General features: G+C 54.0%; 1 protein-coding gene across 1 annotated transcript; it reads left to right on the top strand.

Moving 5' to 3' along the window:
- Nucleotides 1-2914: 2914 nt before the first annotated feature.
- Nucleotides 2915-9486, top strand: UBL4B (ubiquitin like 4B). Its single transcript, XM_082398282.1, has one exon. It carries the CDS (start codon nucleotides 4303-4305, stop codon nucleotides 4819-4821), a length of 519 nt encoding a protein of 172 aa, XP_082254408.1. The 5' UTR covers nucleotides 2915-4302; the 3' UTR covers nucleotides 4822-9486.
- The last annotated feature ends 8667 nt before the right edge of the window (nucleotides 9487-18153 follow it).

Here is an 18153-nt window from a genome sequence, read left to right as displayed (position 1 = left end):
CCACTGACCAGCGTTCTCTCTGTACACATTTGTTCCTTTCCCTCAAGTTGCAAAACCCACTCATTCCCATTAATCGTCCCCGCTAATTATGGCAATCATTGTCTGATTGCCTGTTCTGATTACACAACTACATTTTCTCATGCTAACTGCATACTGAAGACAAGCAATTGCATGGGAAAAAATTATGAGATTTCCAAGCTCCAAATACAATTTGAGGGCCCAGCAACGTGCCTCCACTGTCCCCCTTGGGCAATGGGGGCTCCAACACAGAGGCAGAGGTCAGTGGTGACCATCTCTCAGCTTCCGGGGACACTGCTAATTCTAAAGCTTCTGTCCTCATGGCCCACTAGCACACTGGGACTCTCTAGACCAGGAAGCCTGATTTGGAAAGTGTGACCCAGCATCTGTGGCCCTTGAAGCCCCTGTCGCAGAGGTGCCAGCCTGCAAGTGGCCACTAGCCTTGGGGAGATGGAGCCTGAGCTGTAGTCTTACCTGCTTGTAGAGGCCCAGGCCCCAACATTTTTCCCCCAGTGGCTGCCAGTGTCCCGGGCAGATGCATCTAGGAGGGCAGGCTGAGGCAGGTGGCTGGTTCTCATCTTCCTCCAAGCTCAGGACTCTGGCCCCTGCCACTTTCCTGAGATGTCCCATAGCCTGGGAGAGAGATTGCAGGCCACTCCCCTCCCCAGTTCACCTTCCTTCATCTCCTGCAGAAGACGACTCAAACCTTGGCCCCCAGGAAGCCTTCCTATGTTAGCTCTGCTCAGGGTGACTCCCACCGAAGCTCCCCTCCCTCCGATCCTGTCCACCCCACTGTTTGTCCACCACAGGGTCCTCCCATCCGGGGGCTGGGAACTCCCAGATGGCCGAGGAGAAACCTCATCCACCCTTTGCTCCCTCAGCACAGACAGACACTCTGCCATCACGGAGTCCATGGGGGCCACCACACACTGTATGTACATCTGCAAATTCTATCTTATTCCAGATGCACCAAGGGAGGTGGCTATTTAAAGAATACTATAGAAGATCCTTGGGTAAAGACTGGAATCACTTCCTGATTTATTTTCTATGTAATTTCAGATTGTCGTTCTCTAGGGAAGAAGGAGAGGCTGCAGGCAGGTTCATAGCCCTCCACAGCCTGCCGTACTGGACACTGCATCCTCCTGCATGGCTCGGCCTGTTTAAATTTTGTCGTCTTCATTCAGCAAACATGCATGCGAGGCCTTCTGTGTACCAGGCTCTGTGTGCTGGAGGCAGGGGATGTGAAGACAGATGAAACCTGTTCCTGCCCTTGCGAGTCACTGAGGGAGACACAGACACATGTAAGTGCATCAACACAGGTAGCGTTCAAGGCGGGTAATTGTTGCACAGAGAGAGGTGGGATTACCTCCACCCAGGACTGGGGAAAGCAGGGAAGTCTTCATGGAGGAGGGAGGTTTTTTTTTTTTTTAACATCTTTATTGGAGTATAATTGCTTTACAATGGTGTGTTAGTTTCTGCTGTATAACAAAGTGAATCAGCTATACATATATGTATATCCCCATATCTCCTCCCTCTTGCATCTCCCTCCCTCCCACCCTCCCTATCCCACCCCTCTAGGTGGTCACAAAGCACCGAGCTGATCTCCCTGTGCTATGCGGCTGCTTCCCACTAGCTATCTATTTTACATTTGGTAATATATATAAGTCCATGCCACTCTCTCACTTCATCCCAGCTTACCCTTCCCCTTCCTGTGTCCTCAAGTCCATTCTCTACATCTGCTTCCTTATGAGGAAGGAGTTTTTAACCAGCGTTTTGAAGGATGAGTTGAAGAGTTCAAATGAAACAGGCAAGTTGAAGAAAAGGCGGGTTGACGTGGCTGGAGTGGAGGATGCAAAGTGGGGAAAGCTGGGTGGAAGCAGAGCCAGGTCGTGACGCCCTTGGATGCCAGGCTGAGGAGCTAGTTTTGATTCCAAAAGCAAAAGGATGAAACCGGATGGTGTCACTCGGAGGAGTGCCACCCAATCAGCTGCCCCTTCCCTGCCTCCCTCCTCGTCTCCTCTCCCCGACCAAATGAGCCCTCTTATTTTTTCTGTCCACCCCTCCTCTGCATCTCCACTGACCCCAACCCAGTTCAGACTGCAGCTGTCCTCCAGCCTGTGGCTCGGAACTCACGGTGCATCTCCTCCTTCCAGTCCCGCCCCCTTGGGGCCATTCATTCTTGGGGGAGATTCCTGGCTTTTGAGCTTAGTTTGTTTATGGACTAGAATTTGGTCACCTGCCAAGAGTGAGAACAAGGGCTTAGGAGGAGAGGGGAGGGCAGCTGAGTTTGTGGCCTCCATGGGTGTTTTCTTCCGCTGCCCAAGGCTGCCAGAGCCAGCAGAGAGAGGTGGAGGCAGGAGCGACCAGGGCGGGGAATCGGCCCAGGGCTATGGAAGGGCAAAGTCTGGAGAGTCCAGGGACATTGGCAACAGTGTCAATCAAGTGTAGCCCAGGCTGAAGCAAAAGGAAGGAAAGGAGGAGGGAGAGAGGAGGCGAGGAAAGAAGTAGGTGCCTGCCGAGCGCAGCCCTGGAGCACGGAGGGCTGGGGGGAGGTGAAGGCGTCCCTGACAGTATCCCCCCACCAGCTGTGGACATCAGCCAGGCCTTCACGCTCACTCATTTCCAAAATGAGATGATCACCTTCCTCACGGGCTGAAATGTGCCAGCAGTTACAAAGGGCTTGGCCCAGGAGAGCTAAAAGTTGAACTGAAAACTCCCAAGGCAGCAGCAGTGGCTGACACTGCGGAGGCCCCGTCATGCCCCTTCCTTACTGGTCTTGGAGCCCTGGGCTCCTGCGCCGTGCCTGGCACACAGAGGGCACTGAGCAGACCCTGCGGGAGGCAGGACTCGGCAGTGGCAAAGACGTGAGCTCTGCTGCCTGCTGGCCGTGTGAGCCCAGCCCCATTGTCTCCTCTGGCAGGTGGAGGAAAGGACAGTACCCGCCCTGGAGGTTGGGAGGGGTGGCTAAGGCCATGCCCGTGCTGTGGACCCTGCTGGTGGCCCAGCCTGAGCCCCTCAGTGCTCCCGTTCCTTAGGATGGGCTCTGGTGGATTCATTTCAGCAAAAAGGGCTGGGCCGGGGTGGGGTTAGTTGGCTTTGGAATTCAAAGGTCATGAGGGATTTTTTAAGTTCTAGGATTCTTAAGTTCTAGGGTCTTGTTTCAAGAGTGGGATCCAACCCATGAGAGGACAGGGTGTCATCCCTGGCAACCCTCAGGGGAGTAGTCTGTCACTGGGATGGGAGCGGCCAGCTGCCATCGCCATGCTTCATAGCTACTTATTTGTCCTGGCATCTCCCTCGGGTTGTCCCATTCTTTTGGATGAGTAGGTTTTAACTGGGACAAGAGAGAATTATTTTTGAGTGGGGGATGAGGGGGATGGGGAGAGCTGAAGTTGCTGCCAGCACCTGCAAGTCTCTGCCCAAGGGTCTTCTCTGGTCATGGGAGCATGCTCTGCACGCGTTCAGACCACAGGTGCCAAGGAGTTAGTACCCCACTGACCAAAGGCAGGACCGAGAACACATGGATCCAGCCTCCTTGCTTCCCCGGCGGCATGGCAGGTGTATTCCACGAGGCCTCCCAGAGCGCCTGGAGGGACTGAGGGCTCCCAGTTGACTGCAAGGGCAATCTGCTCACTGATGCAATGGGGGCTGCCCCACCCCCCATCGTCTTGCTTTCTCGCCCACCTACTGGCGCATCCTGGGGTCACCTCCCAACTAAATACCTGCACGGGAATCCCTGTCTTTGTGTCTGGGAAACCCAATCCAAGAGAGCATGTCAAGTGCGTGATAGAAAGAAGACACTTGATAAATTAGGGCAGAAAGTATCTATTGTGATACGATCTCTCTCCCCCCAGGGACGGGTCCGGCAGAGAGGGCACCCAATATGTAGTGCTGAATGAGTCAATATGGCCATGTTTCCTTCTGCCACCCTGTCCTTTGGGCCCTCCCATTCCCCCTCCTGCTCTCCTTTCTCCTAGCCCTATGTTTTCTTTCCTGACCCTCCTTTTCTCCTCTTCTCTCCTCCTTTCTCCTCTCATGGAGGAAGGATGTTCTGTGTCCCAAATGCCCCTCTCACTTCCCTGACATCCCGCTCTGGAAATGAGCCTTCTGGCAGGCAGCATTGTGACATCACCGTGCGTTGGCCAATGGCTGTCTTCCTGGGCCGGGCCCTCCTGGGACCACCACCCTCCATTGATAAGGAGAAGCCACCTTCTTCTGCAGAGCCCCTTAACCGTCAGGGCAGCCGCTGGAGCATGAATCCCTCCTGATTCCGCCGTCGGCCCGATGTTCCTCACAGTCAAGCTGCTCCTGGGCCGGAGATGTAGCCTGAAGGTGTCGGGGCGAGAGAGCGTGGCCATGCTGAAGAAGCTGGTGTCCGAGCGGCTGCGGGTGCCCGAGGAGCAGCAGCACCTGCTCTTCCGCGGCCAGCTTCTGGCGGATGACAAGCATCTCTCCGACTATTGCATTGGGCCCAATGCCTCCATCAATGTCATTATGCGGCCCCTGGAGAAGACGGTGCCCGAGAAGGCCCACCAGCCCCAGCCCCTGTGGCACCATCTGGGCCAGGTCCTAGCCAAACACTTTGGGCCCCAGGACACCGAGGCACTGCTGCAGCTGCTGAGGCAGGAGCACGAGGAGCGCCTGCAGAGGATAAGCCTGGGGGAGCTGGAGCAGCTGGCGCACTACCTCCTGAGCAAGGAGCCGCTCGCGGAGCCCGCGGGGGAGCGGGGGCCTGCGGCTCAGAGACCCGGAGACGAGGAGGAGGAGCAGGAGGAGGAGGAGGAGGAGGAGGCCGATCAGTAAACCGGCCATCCTGCTCATTTGCGCACTCAAATTCGCCCAGCCTCATCCTTAAGCGTTCCCTGGTGACTCCCCACTCGTTCCTGCGGATGTAGATGCATCTTCACCCCTTTTTGAAATTTCAAAGTAACTGGAGGGATTTTGGACCCCTCTCTCCTCTCTTGGGCCTGTGGTTTCCCCTCTGAAACACAGAATGATCCCCTCCCCATCACCATCCTCTAGAAGGGTCTCTGATCGCCCCATGGGCAGCCTGAAGGGGGGCGGTCAAAGGCTGCTTGCCCCTTGTAGGCTGGGCACTGCCTCCTGGGCAGCCGTATGCCCAGCAGCAAGCCAGGCTGTCAGCACACCTCCATGGCTCTAAACAGACCCTCTTTCTCCTTGGGGACAGAAAGACAGATAATGTAAGTTCATTTCTTCCATCCCCAGGCCATGGCGCCCACCCCCCAGGCCTCCTGACAGCCAAGGGTAGAGAAGTGCCAGGTAGCTGTCTCTTGCTCTTTGGGTGAGGCTCTCCCTGCTGTCTGCCTGCTTGTGCTTCCACAGTTTAAGGGGCAGGGGCAGGGGCAGCAGAGGTAGGTGTGGGGGGAGAGCACCTACTGTGTGCCAGGCCTGGAGCTCTCAGGGAGACACACACAGACCAGGAAGAGCAGGAAGCTTAGGCAGAAAAGGCGGTTGCATCGTCGCACATTCACCGTGGCCACTGTGAACGGAGCCGTTCCCCAACCTCTCCCTGCCCCAAGTCTCATCAATCACCAGGTCTCACTGAGCACCCCCATTTCCCGCCCACCACTGCCCAGGCTTCCCAGGAGCAAAACTGGTACCAGCTGGGATCCTTGCCCTCACAGAGCGTGCAGCCTAGATGGAGAGAGAGGTCATAAATGTGACAAGTAAAGCAGCAACATAAAACCAGAGTACAGCCTGCGTGACTAAAACCCAGGCACCAGCTGCAGCCTTGCAGGGCTCTGGGCTCAACATGGAGGGGCCAGTGTCCATAGACTACAGGAAAGCCAGGCCCCCTTCTCTGTTCTCGGTGTGAGAGAATGGCCCTTGCCAAGGGCTGAGGAGCCCCTACACCCCGTGTGTGATGGGGCAGGGAACTCACTGAGAGCCTGGTCCCCCAAAGTCCCAGAAGTGCTGTTACCGCAGTCGGTCCATCCTGGGGGATGGAGATAGAAGGAAGGGGATGAAGGTACAGTCTAGAACAAGCAGGGCCCAGGTCCCTGGGAGGCATCCGGTCCTCGGCCTACGGGGCCCCGCATCCTATTAACTGGGGCGCGTTATAATAGTATTTACTTCCCCCCCAGGTGTTTGTGAGGGTAAGGCGTGAAGACTCTACAGTGAAGAGTGGGGTGGGGCAGTGGCAGTGGCGGGGAGAGACTCCTGAAACCGTGTGTCTGCCTCCATGGGGGCTGCCGGAGCCCCTGCCCCTGGTTCCTGTCTCTGCAGGTCCTGGTCCTGCTCTCAGGTCCCCCGGCCTCCACTGGAGAGACCTCCTGACAGGTCTTCGAGTGTGTTCGTGCTGGGGCTGTGCCATCTACCAAGGGGGACGAGCCTATTATTTTTACATTAGGGGAACTAATAGCCCATTTCCCGGGAAATCTGTGAGTGATAAAAATAAGTGGGCCGTTTTATTCCTTTTGCTGAGAGAGAAGCTGGCACAAGGGACGGGGAAGCCTTTGTTGTCTCTGGTTCGCAGGAGTGTCAGGGCTGGCTGGGAGCAGTCACCTCCACTGCTTGTCCCCGACGTTGCAGGGGAGGGTGACTCCAGGCCCAAAATGGGGGGAAGGAGAGTTGTTCTGCCCTTCTGTGCCCGTGATTGCCTCCCACTACTGACTCCACCCTTCCCAGGGGGGCCCTGCGCCTGACCCTCCCCACAAAAGCTGAGCCTGGGAGAGGATGCACCACCACATGGAACTGAGCAAGAACTTGCCCCTGTCTGTTCCCCCTCCCAGGGATATTTTACTCAATGCTGCGTTTCTCACTGCGGGGTGACAGGCTTTGTCCCCTAATGGATGAACTTACAGGTATTACGGAATATTGGGAGGCTGGGGGCAGAGTGGCCCCTCATACTCCAGCAATGGATTAGAATCCTACTCTGTGTGGAGAGCCCTAGCTCCTGGACTGCCTGCCCTGGAGATCCTTCCCTGTCCCTGTTTCACCTTATTTCAAAGGCGAATTGAAACCTGTGCCAGCAAACCCCCTGTCCCCTCCTCTGCCCCACCACTTGAAGGATGGTGGGAATGAGGAGGGCACTCTTTTTAAGCTGCAGCCTTGGGCATGTAGCTCTGCCACTTAGTTCACCACAGCACCTCTCTCCTGCCATGAAAGGACACAAGGTCCCTAAAGGTAACAACCTTGCTCAAGTAGGAGGCATCTTAGGATGGCTACCACATCCAGGTTTCCAGCTTTGTGTTCTCATCCACAGAGAAGTCTGGTTTCTCCTCCTAGCTCCTTCCTGCATCACTGCAGGCCAACACCCTTGGTCCCCTGGTCCCTGGCGAAATCGTCTTTCTGAGAGAAACAGACACAGCACTCTAGTTTGTGTGCTATTTCATAAGTCCTTTATTCTTTGATGAATAAAGATTGATGGTGATTCTACTTTGTGCCAGGCTTTGTGCTAGGGACTTAGGTTGGTGGACAAGGAGCCCTAACTCCCTGAGAAGGCCGTGTAGAGAGAAGCGCACCCCCTGCTGTCCCTTGCTCCATAGTACAGCAGAGGGGCCTTGGGAAGCCCAGCCACAGCCCAGGCTAGAGATCTGGGGATGTGTGGAGAGCTCACTGCATGGTCTTTACCCATAGCCCTGAATGATGGGGCAGGGAATGGTCTGTCAGGATGAAAATTCTGGTAGATGTTGGAGAAGGAGAGAGCTTACAATGTCCAGGGGTTCCAGAGACTCTGGATGCCTGATGCTGCAGTTAGAAGCAAATCACAGGTCCTGCCCAAGTTCAGAGGGAGGGGATGTCACAAAGGGCCAGACACCAGTGAAGGATAGGAACGGGGGGCAGTTAAAGGGCCCCTGAGGGACATTTCCTGACACCCAGGGGTCCACACGTCACACTTGGAGCACTGTCGCTTGGTTCAGCACACCCAGCGTCCGACCTGGCTGGGCGCCCCATGACACCCCGAGTCACATGACGCACCACAGGTGCACACCCACAAACACAGACACCCAGCACCTCACACCCATGGGGTGGGGTCTATAGTGGCAGAGCCAGGTTTGCAGAAATGAGCTCTAGGTTCTGTGCCACTTGCAGTGTCTGGGTCCACACCCGGCCTTTTGGGGTTCAGGCTGCTGGAGCCCAGGCAGTCCAGCCAGAAGATCCCTCACAGTAAATGTAAGGACAGAAAGGGGAGACTTTGCGGAGCCAAGCCTAGGAATAGTTGGGGCTGCAGGAAGAGGTGGCCTGGACCAACTTTGCTCTGTTCAAGTGATACATCGTAGTCAGGACCCGAGCGCTCATAGGACACGTGGGAACATGGAGATGGACATGTGGGTGCACACGCTTGTGTGCTGGGCAGTGGTTGGGCCTTGCAAGGGTGCCGCACGTGCATGTCCGCATCAGCCCACGTGTGTCCGAGGGCGGAGACTCCCTTCTCTGTGTGAACTCTCCAAGGTGGCGAGCTTGCTTCCCATCTTGGCCCCAGCCTGGATCACTCTCTTTGTGCCCTGAGCTGGGCCTGGGTGGCTGCCAGCCTGTGGCAGGGGACTGGCCGGAGGGCAGGCTGCCCTGTGTTCAGATCCAGCTGCAGAGCCAGCTGTTGCTGGTGGAGACGGCTGAGGCGAGCAAGCCGCAAAGCCGGGTCCCGGGCCCCCGGAGCAGAAGACGCTCCCGCTGGCTGCCTCGCCCCACTCCTGCCTCTTGGGTCACCTTCCTCCTCTCCCTGTCCTTTCTGCTTTCCTTCCTGTACTTCTTCTCCACCCTTTCCCTCCTGTTCTCTCTGACCATGTTTGGGGCCGAGTTGGCTGCATTGTGTGGACATCTGGGCACTTCCTTTGAGCTCTTTCTCTAATCCTTCTGTCTCTTTCCACCCACCTCTGCCCACCTTCTCTTTCCTCCCATTCCTTGCATCTGTAGTTGCCCTTCTATTAAACCCCACCAGCTCTTCTCCCTGTCCTCCTAGTGTCCTCTCTCTTGTATTCTTGTATTTGCAGACTCACCCAGTAGGCGGGCGTGGACAAGGACCCAGAACCCACTGCCTTTGATGATGTCCCATCCTCCACCCCACCCGCACACACGTGCAATACTAATTCATAGGCACAACTACCCAGCCTGGTGCTCGAGAATGATAGGAAATGGCCTCATTGTACGCATGCACCTTTTTTGGCTGATATAAACCCCGACACAGACACACACCCAGAGAAAGGGCACAGGTATCTGCACACAGAGGGTTGCTGCGAACAGCCTTGCTCACAGATGGTCGTGCCGCCGGGAGGGTGGCGCCGCCCAGGCAGTGCTGGCCAAGGTGGCAGGCTGCCCTCTCGCAGGCACTGCGGCCAGCAGGTTGGGTGCTGGGTGCCTGTGCTCCCTCTCATGGCCCTACCCGGGCCAATCCAACTGTACTGGCACCCTCATTCTCGTTCAGCCCCTGTGGTCCCTATTGTCTCCCACTGGGGGGCTTCTTGGCTCCTCTGGGCTCCAGGGCTATAAATCCCCCTCTGGAAAGGACTGCAACCCAAGGAGCCAGCAGGAAGCCCAAGCCCCCAGGATGGCTCCTACCTGCCTGCCCGCCGCTGCCTCTGACAGTGTTTCCCATCACAGTGATTTAAGGGCTCGCTGGCAGCCTTTAGCGGCTCCCCCTGCCCTCGTAGAAGGGTGATAAATCTGAGGTAACTACTGTTGGTTGCTGGCCATAAACCCGTCACGGCCCACTGCAGTGGGGCTAGGCCTGCCCGCGAGGCCTGCCCAAGTTGGCCTTGTCAGCCAGCCGCCCTTGGAGAAGTCCCAGGACACCCGTGCCTGGGACGTTATTTATGAGCCTCAGACCCCAGGATCAAAGCTGCTGTCCATCAGAAAGGGCCGGGGGGAGGCCTTCGGAGCCCCCTCCCCCGGCCCCTCCTCTCATCCAGACAACCTCAGGCCACTGCTGCTACTTAAACTTGAATGAGCACACGTTGGAGAAAGCCTCAGTCCTCTCAGTCCTCCCCTGAGCCCCCTTCCACTTTATTTCCCTGACCAACTCCAAGTGCACCCCCCTTACACACACACACACACACACGCAGGAACAGGGACCCTGAAGAGGCTTTGGTGACAGAGTTGGGGAGACAGAGTGGGCTTTAGCCTGAATGGCCGTCTTTCCTGACCACTGCTGCCCCTCCCTCCAGCACAGCCCGGCTGAAAGGAGAAGAGTGTCGGGGTGCTCAGACCCCAGGACTTTGTCCAAGCGGCCCTGTCACTGACATCACCAGGCAGAGAGGTTTGAGGAGGATGCATGTTCATCTTACGCAAAGTGAGACATCTTTCTATAGCCTCTACCATCTCTCTGTGCTGCCTTATTTCCCGGGGCCATCTTAGCCCCAGACACCCCTCATCTGTGCTGTGAATCTGGCAGCCCGTGAGGAGAGGGAGGCGGCTGGTGAGAGAGAACAGTGTGAAATCTGGAATCTGAAGATTTAGGATTGAGTCTTGAGATACTGCTTAACTGGGAGATGTGGTTGCTTGGTCTGACTCATCTGTTCAGTGCCCTCCTCGTGGGGTAGTTAAGAGCACCCAATGTATGTGAAAGTGTTTTATAAACCCTAAAGTGCTGTGCAGCATTAAGGCTTATTCTACTCCCCCCACCCCACATTGATTTCTACTGCAGTCAGCAGAACGCGCTCTGACCAGTTCACACCTAAAGGGATTTATTGCATGGAGAGGGGTGGCTTACAGGATCCCTGGGAGGGCCAAGGGACCAGGCCTGGACACTTAGCCAGGAGCACTGCAGCCAAGAGGGACACCCAGACTGCCACCCCACCTGCCGCTTGGCTCCTCGGGTTCCAGGGAGGAGAACCCAGAGTCCCCACCGCGGGTGCCCCCAGGGACTCTGCTGCCTCCAGCCCCACCCTGAAGAGCTGCCTCTTCTTACCTGGCTCACTTCCACCTACAAGTTCCATGTGGGTGGTCTGCCTGGGAGAAGCCAGGTTGTGATGAAACCTTAGGTGAAAGAGAGTCTTGGAAATGTGGTTTTTAACTTTCCAACAAGCTAGATGGGAGGGGTTGGTCTGTGGGAAATTTTATGGAACAAATGACCCAATTTTTTCAACAGGAAGAAAAAAATAAAAAGAGAGAGAGAAAGAGGGAGGGAAATGTATAGATTAAAAGAAACTTAGATGTATCAACTAATTGCAGTGTATAGAGTTATTTGGATCCCGATTTGAACAAACTGTTAAAAAACAAAAGGCAAGACAGCGGGGAAATATGAACATTGACTGGATATTTGATGATATTAAGGAATTAGTGTTAACTTCTAAAATGTGAGATAATATTATCGTGGTTAAGTTTTTAAAAGTCACCTTTTAGAGAAGTACGCTGAAGTACTTCTGGGTGAAATGTTATATTAGATTTGCTTCAGAACAATCCAGTGAATTGGGACAGAGGAGGTTCCTGCAGTGACAATGATAGGGGGATGACTGTAGAAACCGGGTGCATGAGGGTTGATCATGCAACTCTATTTTTGTGTTGGTTTGAAATTTTTCACAATAAAAGTTTATTTTAGAGGTTTATCTCAGCAGCTGCTAAATTGCTGAAGCCTTGCCTTCCACAGACACCTTACTGTGGAGACCTCAGAGTGATAGCAGTAGCTGTTTCACCAGGAAACCGTCCACTGCTAAAATCCTGTCTTCTGATGCTAACCAGCTCTCTGTTGTCTGGAAATGCAACTCGTTCAGAAACCAGTCCCAGATTCTCATATCCTCGAGGGTTTCTTGCTTGGAATCTCTTCCAATACCAGTCTGGGAGAACAGATTCCACTCTGGCTGATTTAAGCAGAAAGGAATTTATTAGAGGACATTAGGTAGTTTATAGAACCTTGGAGAGGGCCAAGACATCACAGAGCCAGGAGAATTCCCCGAGCAGCCCACGGGGCTGCTCTGGTGGAGACACAGCTCTGCTGCCCTCTACCCAGGGAGCAGGCGCTGGAAACCTCCCGCAGCTCACCCAGGAGGCTTCACCTTCCCTGGCCCAGCTGCTGCCTGCTGCTTCTTTCTACTTCCACGCCTCCCCTCCCCAACCTGTCCAAGTCTCATGTACGAATTTTCTTAGTGGAACTCGGTCACATGTGGGCCCTAGCTGCAAAGAAGTCTGGGAAATGTAGTTCTATGCTTTCCAGCATCTTTAGCACAGGAAAGCAAACTCTCTGTCTCTCTGCCTCAGTCTCTAAGGGAATTTCTTGCTTGGTCTCCTAGCTTCCAGCACAATGACCTAACCTTGGCACCGGGCTGTCTTTCGTTTGGGGCTGCCAAGGCTGAGGTTATTACGCCCAGGCGCTGGCGAGGCACATGTTCTGCCCCACGCCCTTAACGTGGAACATCTACAGAATTCAGAGTTTACAAAGAGCTCTCACATACTTTTTCTCTTTTTGTCCTCTCATCAAGCTTGGAAGGTTGGGATCACCATCCTCATTTTACAATGGAGATAATGGAGGAGATTGACACTCAAAGAGGATAAGTCAGGGAGCTGGTAGATAGTAGAACCAGCATCTGAATCCTTTACTCCCCTTCCCTACTCCCCACTCACCTGGGTGGGATAATTTATTGCAATTTTAGTTTGTGACTTGATTTTGCTTCTGTAGCTAATGGCCCTTCCTCCATCCCAAGATCACAGGCAGGCTTTTGTGCCACCTTGCCTTACACCTATTTTGGGGGAGAAATAGCACAGAGCAGTGTTATAGAGTGCAGGCCCTGGAGTCAGAATGCTGGGAGGCGCTTGTGAGCTGGGCTGACCTTGGACATGTGACTTCAGCCCTCTGTCTGTTTTCCTCGTATGTAAAAGTGGTTAATAATAATAGTACCTTATTAACAGGATTAAATGAAGGAACAGAAGTGAAGTGATTAGTATACGATAAATGTTCAGTAAGTTTTGTCATTGTTACTGCTGTTTTGGGGTGGTAAGGTCAAAAACACCAGTTAGTTTTCAGGCACCTAGAAGACCACTCTTAGCATTTCCTGGATTTTGTTTTGTGAAAATACAGGTTCATTGAGGGGATTACGCTGGATTGTCTTGTATGGGGAGATGGTGGGAGGGAAGTCTGGAGGAAAACAGGCTAAAGGGGAAGGGATGGGGGTTCCAAGGATGTTGGGAGGGGCCACGGTTCATTGTGATGCTCCAGGGAGGTGGCAGGCGCTGAGGACAATGGCAGGAGGGTGGCCTGAGAAGGCTGACTCTCAGCAGAGACCAAATGAGGATTGGTCATGAGCAGAGCTGGTGGACAGTGGGCACAGAGGTCAGTGGACCCTTTCCTGAATGTGCTGTGATGTGGGAAACCCCAGAGCCTTTGCTGCCCTCTGATGGATAGTGGGCAAGGAAGCTCCAATAATAGCACCTTGAATTCCCCTCTGGACAGGTAGGATAGAGTCTTGGAACAGATTAAATTTAATTGGGGGAAAGAAATGGTACCTTTTTAGCACCATATGCAGGAGAGTAAAATCCCCTATTCGTGACACCTTATCTTGTTATCATCCAGAACAGACCCCAGCAAAACCAAAATTTAGGCAAAGATTGTCTTGCAAACCTGGGTCTCTATTCCTTTGTCCTTCTCTAAAATGCATCCAGAAACCAAAGCTCTCCTCCCTCCCCTTATCAGACTCACTCTCTGGTGAGGATGTGAATGAATCAGGTCAACAGGGGCTCAAGTCCCAACTCTGTCATTTAGCAGCTGTGTGTGAGGTTGGGTAAGTCACCAGTAAAATAAAATAATTAAATTCTCTTCAGAGAGCTGTCAGGAGGATTATGTGAGACAATGGAATTTAAATGTGCTTTGTAAACTGTGACTGTATGTTGCCGAGAAGTGTGACTAGTGTGTCTTTATGCAGATTTAAGCCCATGGGGTATGTGATGGCTTCCTGGTAGCCTGGCTTGGCTAGAATTCCCATGTGCTAGTCTCTCATGGAGCTGGAGAACAGAAAGGAAGCAGCAGCTATTTTGTAGCATGCACTCCCCATCTCCCAGTTACTCAATCAAACACTAACCCAGGTGCTGCTGTAAAGGGATTTTGCACAGGTGATTAAAGTCCCTAATCAGTTGGCTTTAAATTATGGAGATTATCCTAGCTGGGCCTGGCTCACTCTGTTGGAAGCCCTTTCAGAGAAGGCTTGGGTCTTCCCTGAGAGGGACTCAGGCCTGTGGCCAACAGCTTCAGCTGGTGCCTGTGGGTTTCAGCCTGCCCATGATCTTCCCTTCCTGCCTGCTTGCCTGCCCCACATACCTTGGACCTGCTTAGCCAGCCCCACCTCATGTAAGCCAATTCCATGTAATAAACTCATATAAATCTCCTACTGGGTCTGATGCATTGGTTGATACAGGGTGCTCCTGCCGGCACACAACATGGCAGGAGGCATCGGTGAACGAGTGGGGAGGTGTGTTTGGTGGAAGAGGCCCCCGTGGAAGCTCTGCAGTGGTACCAGGGTGTCATGAAGGTGTGGTAGTGGGAGTTCTGCCTCTGCCTACACTGCAGCATTTGTGGTGGTCCTGCCAGCCCCCGGCCCGGCGGTACACACAGGGTCACATCACAACCTTTAAACAGTGGGTGAGACAAGCACTGTTATTCTCACCTTTCAGATAAAGAGTCATAATTGGAGACTCAGAGAACTCAAGTGACTCAACCAATAAGTGGCAGAAGTGAGATCTGTCTGGTCCCCAGGGACCCTCCCAGCCCCCTCCCAGCAGCACTACCCGTTGTCTTGCTAGCTGCCTTTGTAACTGTTCAGCATCTTTGTGTCAAGTGCCTCTTCGGGGCCAGGCCCCAGGGCTGGGGATGGAGATCTAATAGTGAACGATCAGGTTCTTCCCCTGCCCTCACCGAGCTCCTAGTCCAGGCATCTCTCTGGGGCCTACGGCTGGTTGAGGGCTGATGCTTGGCCTTCAGAAAGCTGTGGTTTGGACTTGGCTTTCCTGCCTGGACCTGGTTGTCCTGAGCAGTACCCAGGCTCACAGCCTGCAGGAGAAACCATTGCAGAGGTAGGTGCTCTGGGCCTGCAGACAGAGTGGAGAGCTCTCAGGGCACGAGCAGAAACCCTGGTGACAGTCTCCCAGGGTCTCCTGGGCCTTGTTAGAGGCACTGATAAGGGCACTGGAAAACGCCATCCAGAGGGAGGTGTGGAAGGAGGTGCACGGGAGCGTGAGGGACTGCCTTTCATCTCCCTCCCACACACTGCCTCCCAGGGCCTAAGCCCTCCTATCCATCCAGCCTGAAAGAGCCCTCCACTGATGTGGGGAAACTGAGGCAGGTAGGTCCTCACCATCAGCCAGAGTGACAGCTCTCTGACTGTGTGTCCTAGCACCTTGGGAAAAGAAAGCCGACAAGAGAATATCCCCCGATCTGGGTGTTTTAGTCACATAGTTATCTTGTGAGTATAACTTTTTAGTCGGTTTATCTATTCTGGTTGTCTATGCAAATCAGAGACGGGCTCCTTTCTACTTCCTATGATATGTGTAGACCAGCCTCTTCCTCATGGATTCAATAAATGTCATTTGAGGGCCTGCTGTGTGCCCCAGCATCCTCCACCCCCACCCTGCAAGGACTATGGCTGCTTGAGGTACTTGCTGAGGGCGAAGGGGACAAGGACCGTCCAGTGGAGGAAGGGAATTATCAATACTCTGCCAGTTGTAGAAACAAGGACAGGATTTCCTTATGAATATGTTTATATGCATATTTCTATTAAGCAAATATTTTACTTTTTTTTCCTCTCTCATTCTCACCATCTAACATAACATAAAATAGTAGGTAACTTTATATCTCAGAATTTAAGTTACAGGATATTAAAGGGAGGAGTGTGAATCAACTAGGAGAAGAATGAGAATCAAACAGATAAAAGTTCCTGCTCTGATCGAGTCTCCATTCTAGTGGGGGAGAGAAATAATAAACAAATAAATAAAATATATAGGTATCAGTTGGTGATAAATGATAAGAAGAAAGCAGGGAAAAGGTAGAGGGAACATGATTGTGTGTATGTGTACGTGTGTGTGGTTTCAGATAGGCTGATCAGGGAAGGCCTCCCTAGAGGTGACACTTGAGCCATGGGACAGAGCAGGTGCAAAGGTCCTGAGGTGGATGTTGGAGGAGACCTGCTGTGGCTGGAACAGGAAGAAGGAGGCAGAGCACAACACGAGACAGGGTAAGAGATAACGGGGACCCGATCACACAGGGCTTTTGGGTTTTGCTAAGGACTTTGGTTTTTACCCCAAGTGAGGTGAGGAACAAGGGCAGGACTTTGAGCTGAGGGATATGCTCTGACTTAGGTTTTCATGCAAATGTCTCTGCTTCCCACCCAGTGCCACCCAGGATTGTCAGAGCCCTGAGGTCCAGGGCTTTGTGGACCGGCAACCAGAGGAGGGGAGTCTGACGACGCCTCCAACTCCCAGCCTAGGGCTCCAACCCTTGGTTGTCTTTTTAGGGTCTTTGTGAGGATAACATACAAATGAACCCTGTTTGGTTAGATTCCATGAACGTGAGCCAAGCCCTCCTGGCTGGATTGAGCTGAACCCTGAAGGTTGCAGAGAGGACCAAGGCACCTCTTTGTCCTGGAGGAGCCCTGCAGGAGGAGACAGACATGTGTGTGACACACTAAGACGCAGTGTGAGGAGGCCCATCTGTGGAGAAGCTCAGAGGAGAGAGCGGTTTGTCCTGGAGGGGTCGTGCTGCTGGGGGCAGGGAATGAGGTGGGGGCATTCAGAGAGTAGGCAACACCAGAGCTGGGGTGCTAAAAAGAGAGGTCGGAGGGGCAGCCCAGAAGAGGGAACAAGACACAGGGTTAGGAAAGTGAGTAGAAGGTAAGAATCTGAATCTCCAACTCAGGGGTGAGATGAATCAAATTTTCTTTATTTTCTTACAACAGCTCAAATTCTCTTTTGACTCTGTTGCCACGGCGTGGTGAAAGTGTAACCTCGGTCGCTTTGGTGGGGAACCCCTGTCACTTTCCCTGGGACTGCTTTAATTCTTGGGGGCTTATGGAGAGCCAAGATGGGTAGGGGCAGGGATGTCTGCCTTTGGCATCGCTGGCCCTGAGGGCCCGTTGCTGGTTGTCCCAGAAAGCCCCAATCCCGTGACCAGCCCTGAAGGCCTGGGGCTCCTCTGCCCCTTTCACACCAGTCTGAAGGGGATACTTGTGCATCTGAGCGCGGTGGGACATCTGGTCTCTGAGAGCCTCATACTGCAGAGGATTCTGGGCCCTCCCTGACACGAACTGCCTGTGGGGTGGACACCAGGCCACCCAACACAGCTCTGGACCTCAGTTTCTCCCATTTAAAGGGGCAACTCTTATGTACTTGTGAGGGCGGGTGGGTGGAGAAAATTGGATGGGAAGACAGGCTCCCTGGGTGGGCTGCATGTCAGAGCTTAGTGCCATCAGGGACCTTGACCCCCACAACAAGGCACTGGCCCTGGCTCTCTGGACCCTCTGGGTGTGGTTCGGCAGGTTGTGTCACCCACCGCACCACAGCTTAGCCAGAGATGCCATGCGCAGGGAGAGAGGCGGCCAGGACCACCCCTAGATTCCCTTGGTGGCCCTGGGTTCTCAGGGCATTGGCTGCTCTCAGGAATGCGGGTGGTTGCAGGTGCCCTGGCCCCTGAATGGGACACTGGGAATCCCTGAGATGTCTCGACAGGAAGTCTAGAGGCTAGCAACCCCTGCTGTTTGGAGCCTCTAAAGAGCTGGGATTTATGTCCCTTCCCCACCGCCCATGTCTCTGGCTGGGGAGAGTGGCTCATTTTTTCCCTGTGCTGCGTGACTTTCCAAACTATATTTTCAGCCTCGGTTTGACGTCAGTCTCTCGCTCAGTCCCTAGGGATCAGCTTTGTGCATTTCCAGGCTGTCCGGGCCGGAGCCTCCCCATCCTCCTGGGCCTCTTGTGCTGTCCCTGCAGTCCCTACTGGGGACTGGAAATGTCCAGGGGCTGGAAAGTCCCATCTTTGGCCGTGCTCCCTGGGCAACAGCAGGTGGGGCTCCCTGGGCCCCCTGAGAGGCCCATGGATGTGGAAGCAGGGAGGGGAGTTGATGGTCAGCTGGAGAGAAGGCCAGGTGGACTGGTCTCCGATGTGGTGGGCCGTCCTGTGTGGCGTGTGAGTGTGTGTGTCGGGGGTAGAGAGCCAGAGGCAGGAGGAGGGAGCTAGGCTGGTGGAGATGTGAGGCTGCACGTTTG

The sequence above is a fragment of the Balaenoptera borealis genome (assembly GCF_965194805.1).
Source record: "Balaenoptera borealis genome assembly, chromosome: 1".
Classification (NCBI taxonomy): domain Eukaryota; kingdom Metazoa; phylum Chordata; class Mammalia; order Artiodactyla; family Balaenopteridae; genus Balaenoptera; species Balaenoptera borealis.
The sequence above is the reverse complement of the archived record's forward strand: the minus strand, read 5'-3'. Positions and strand labels throughout refer to the sequence as shown.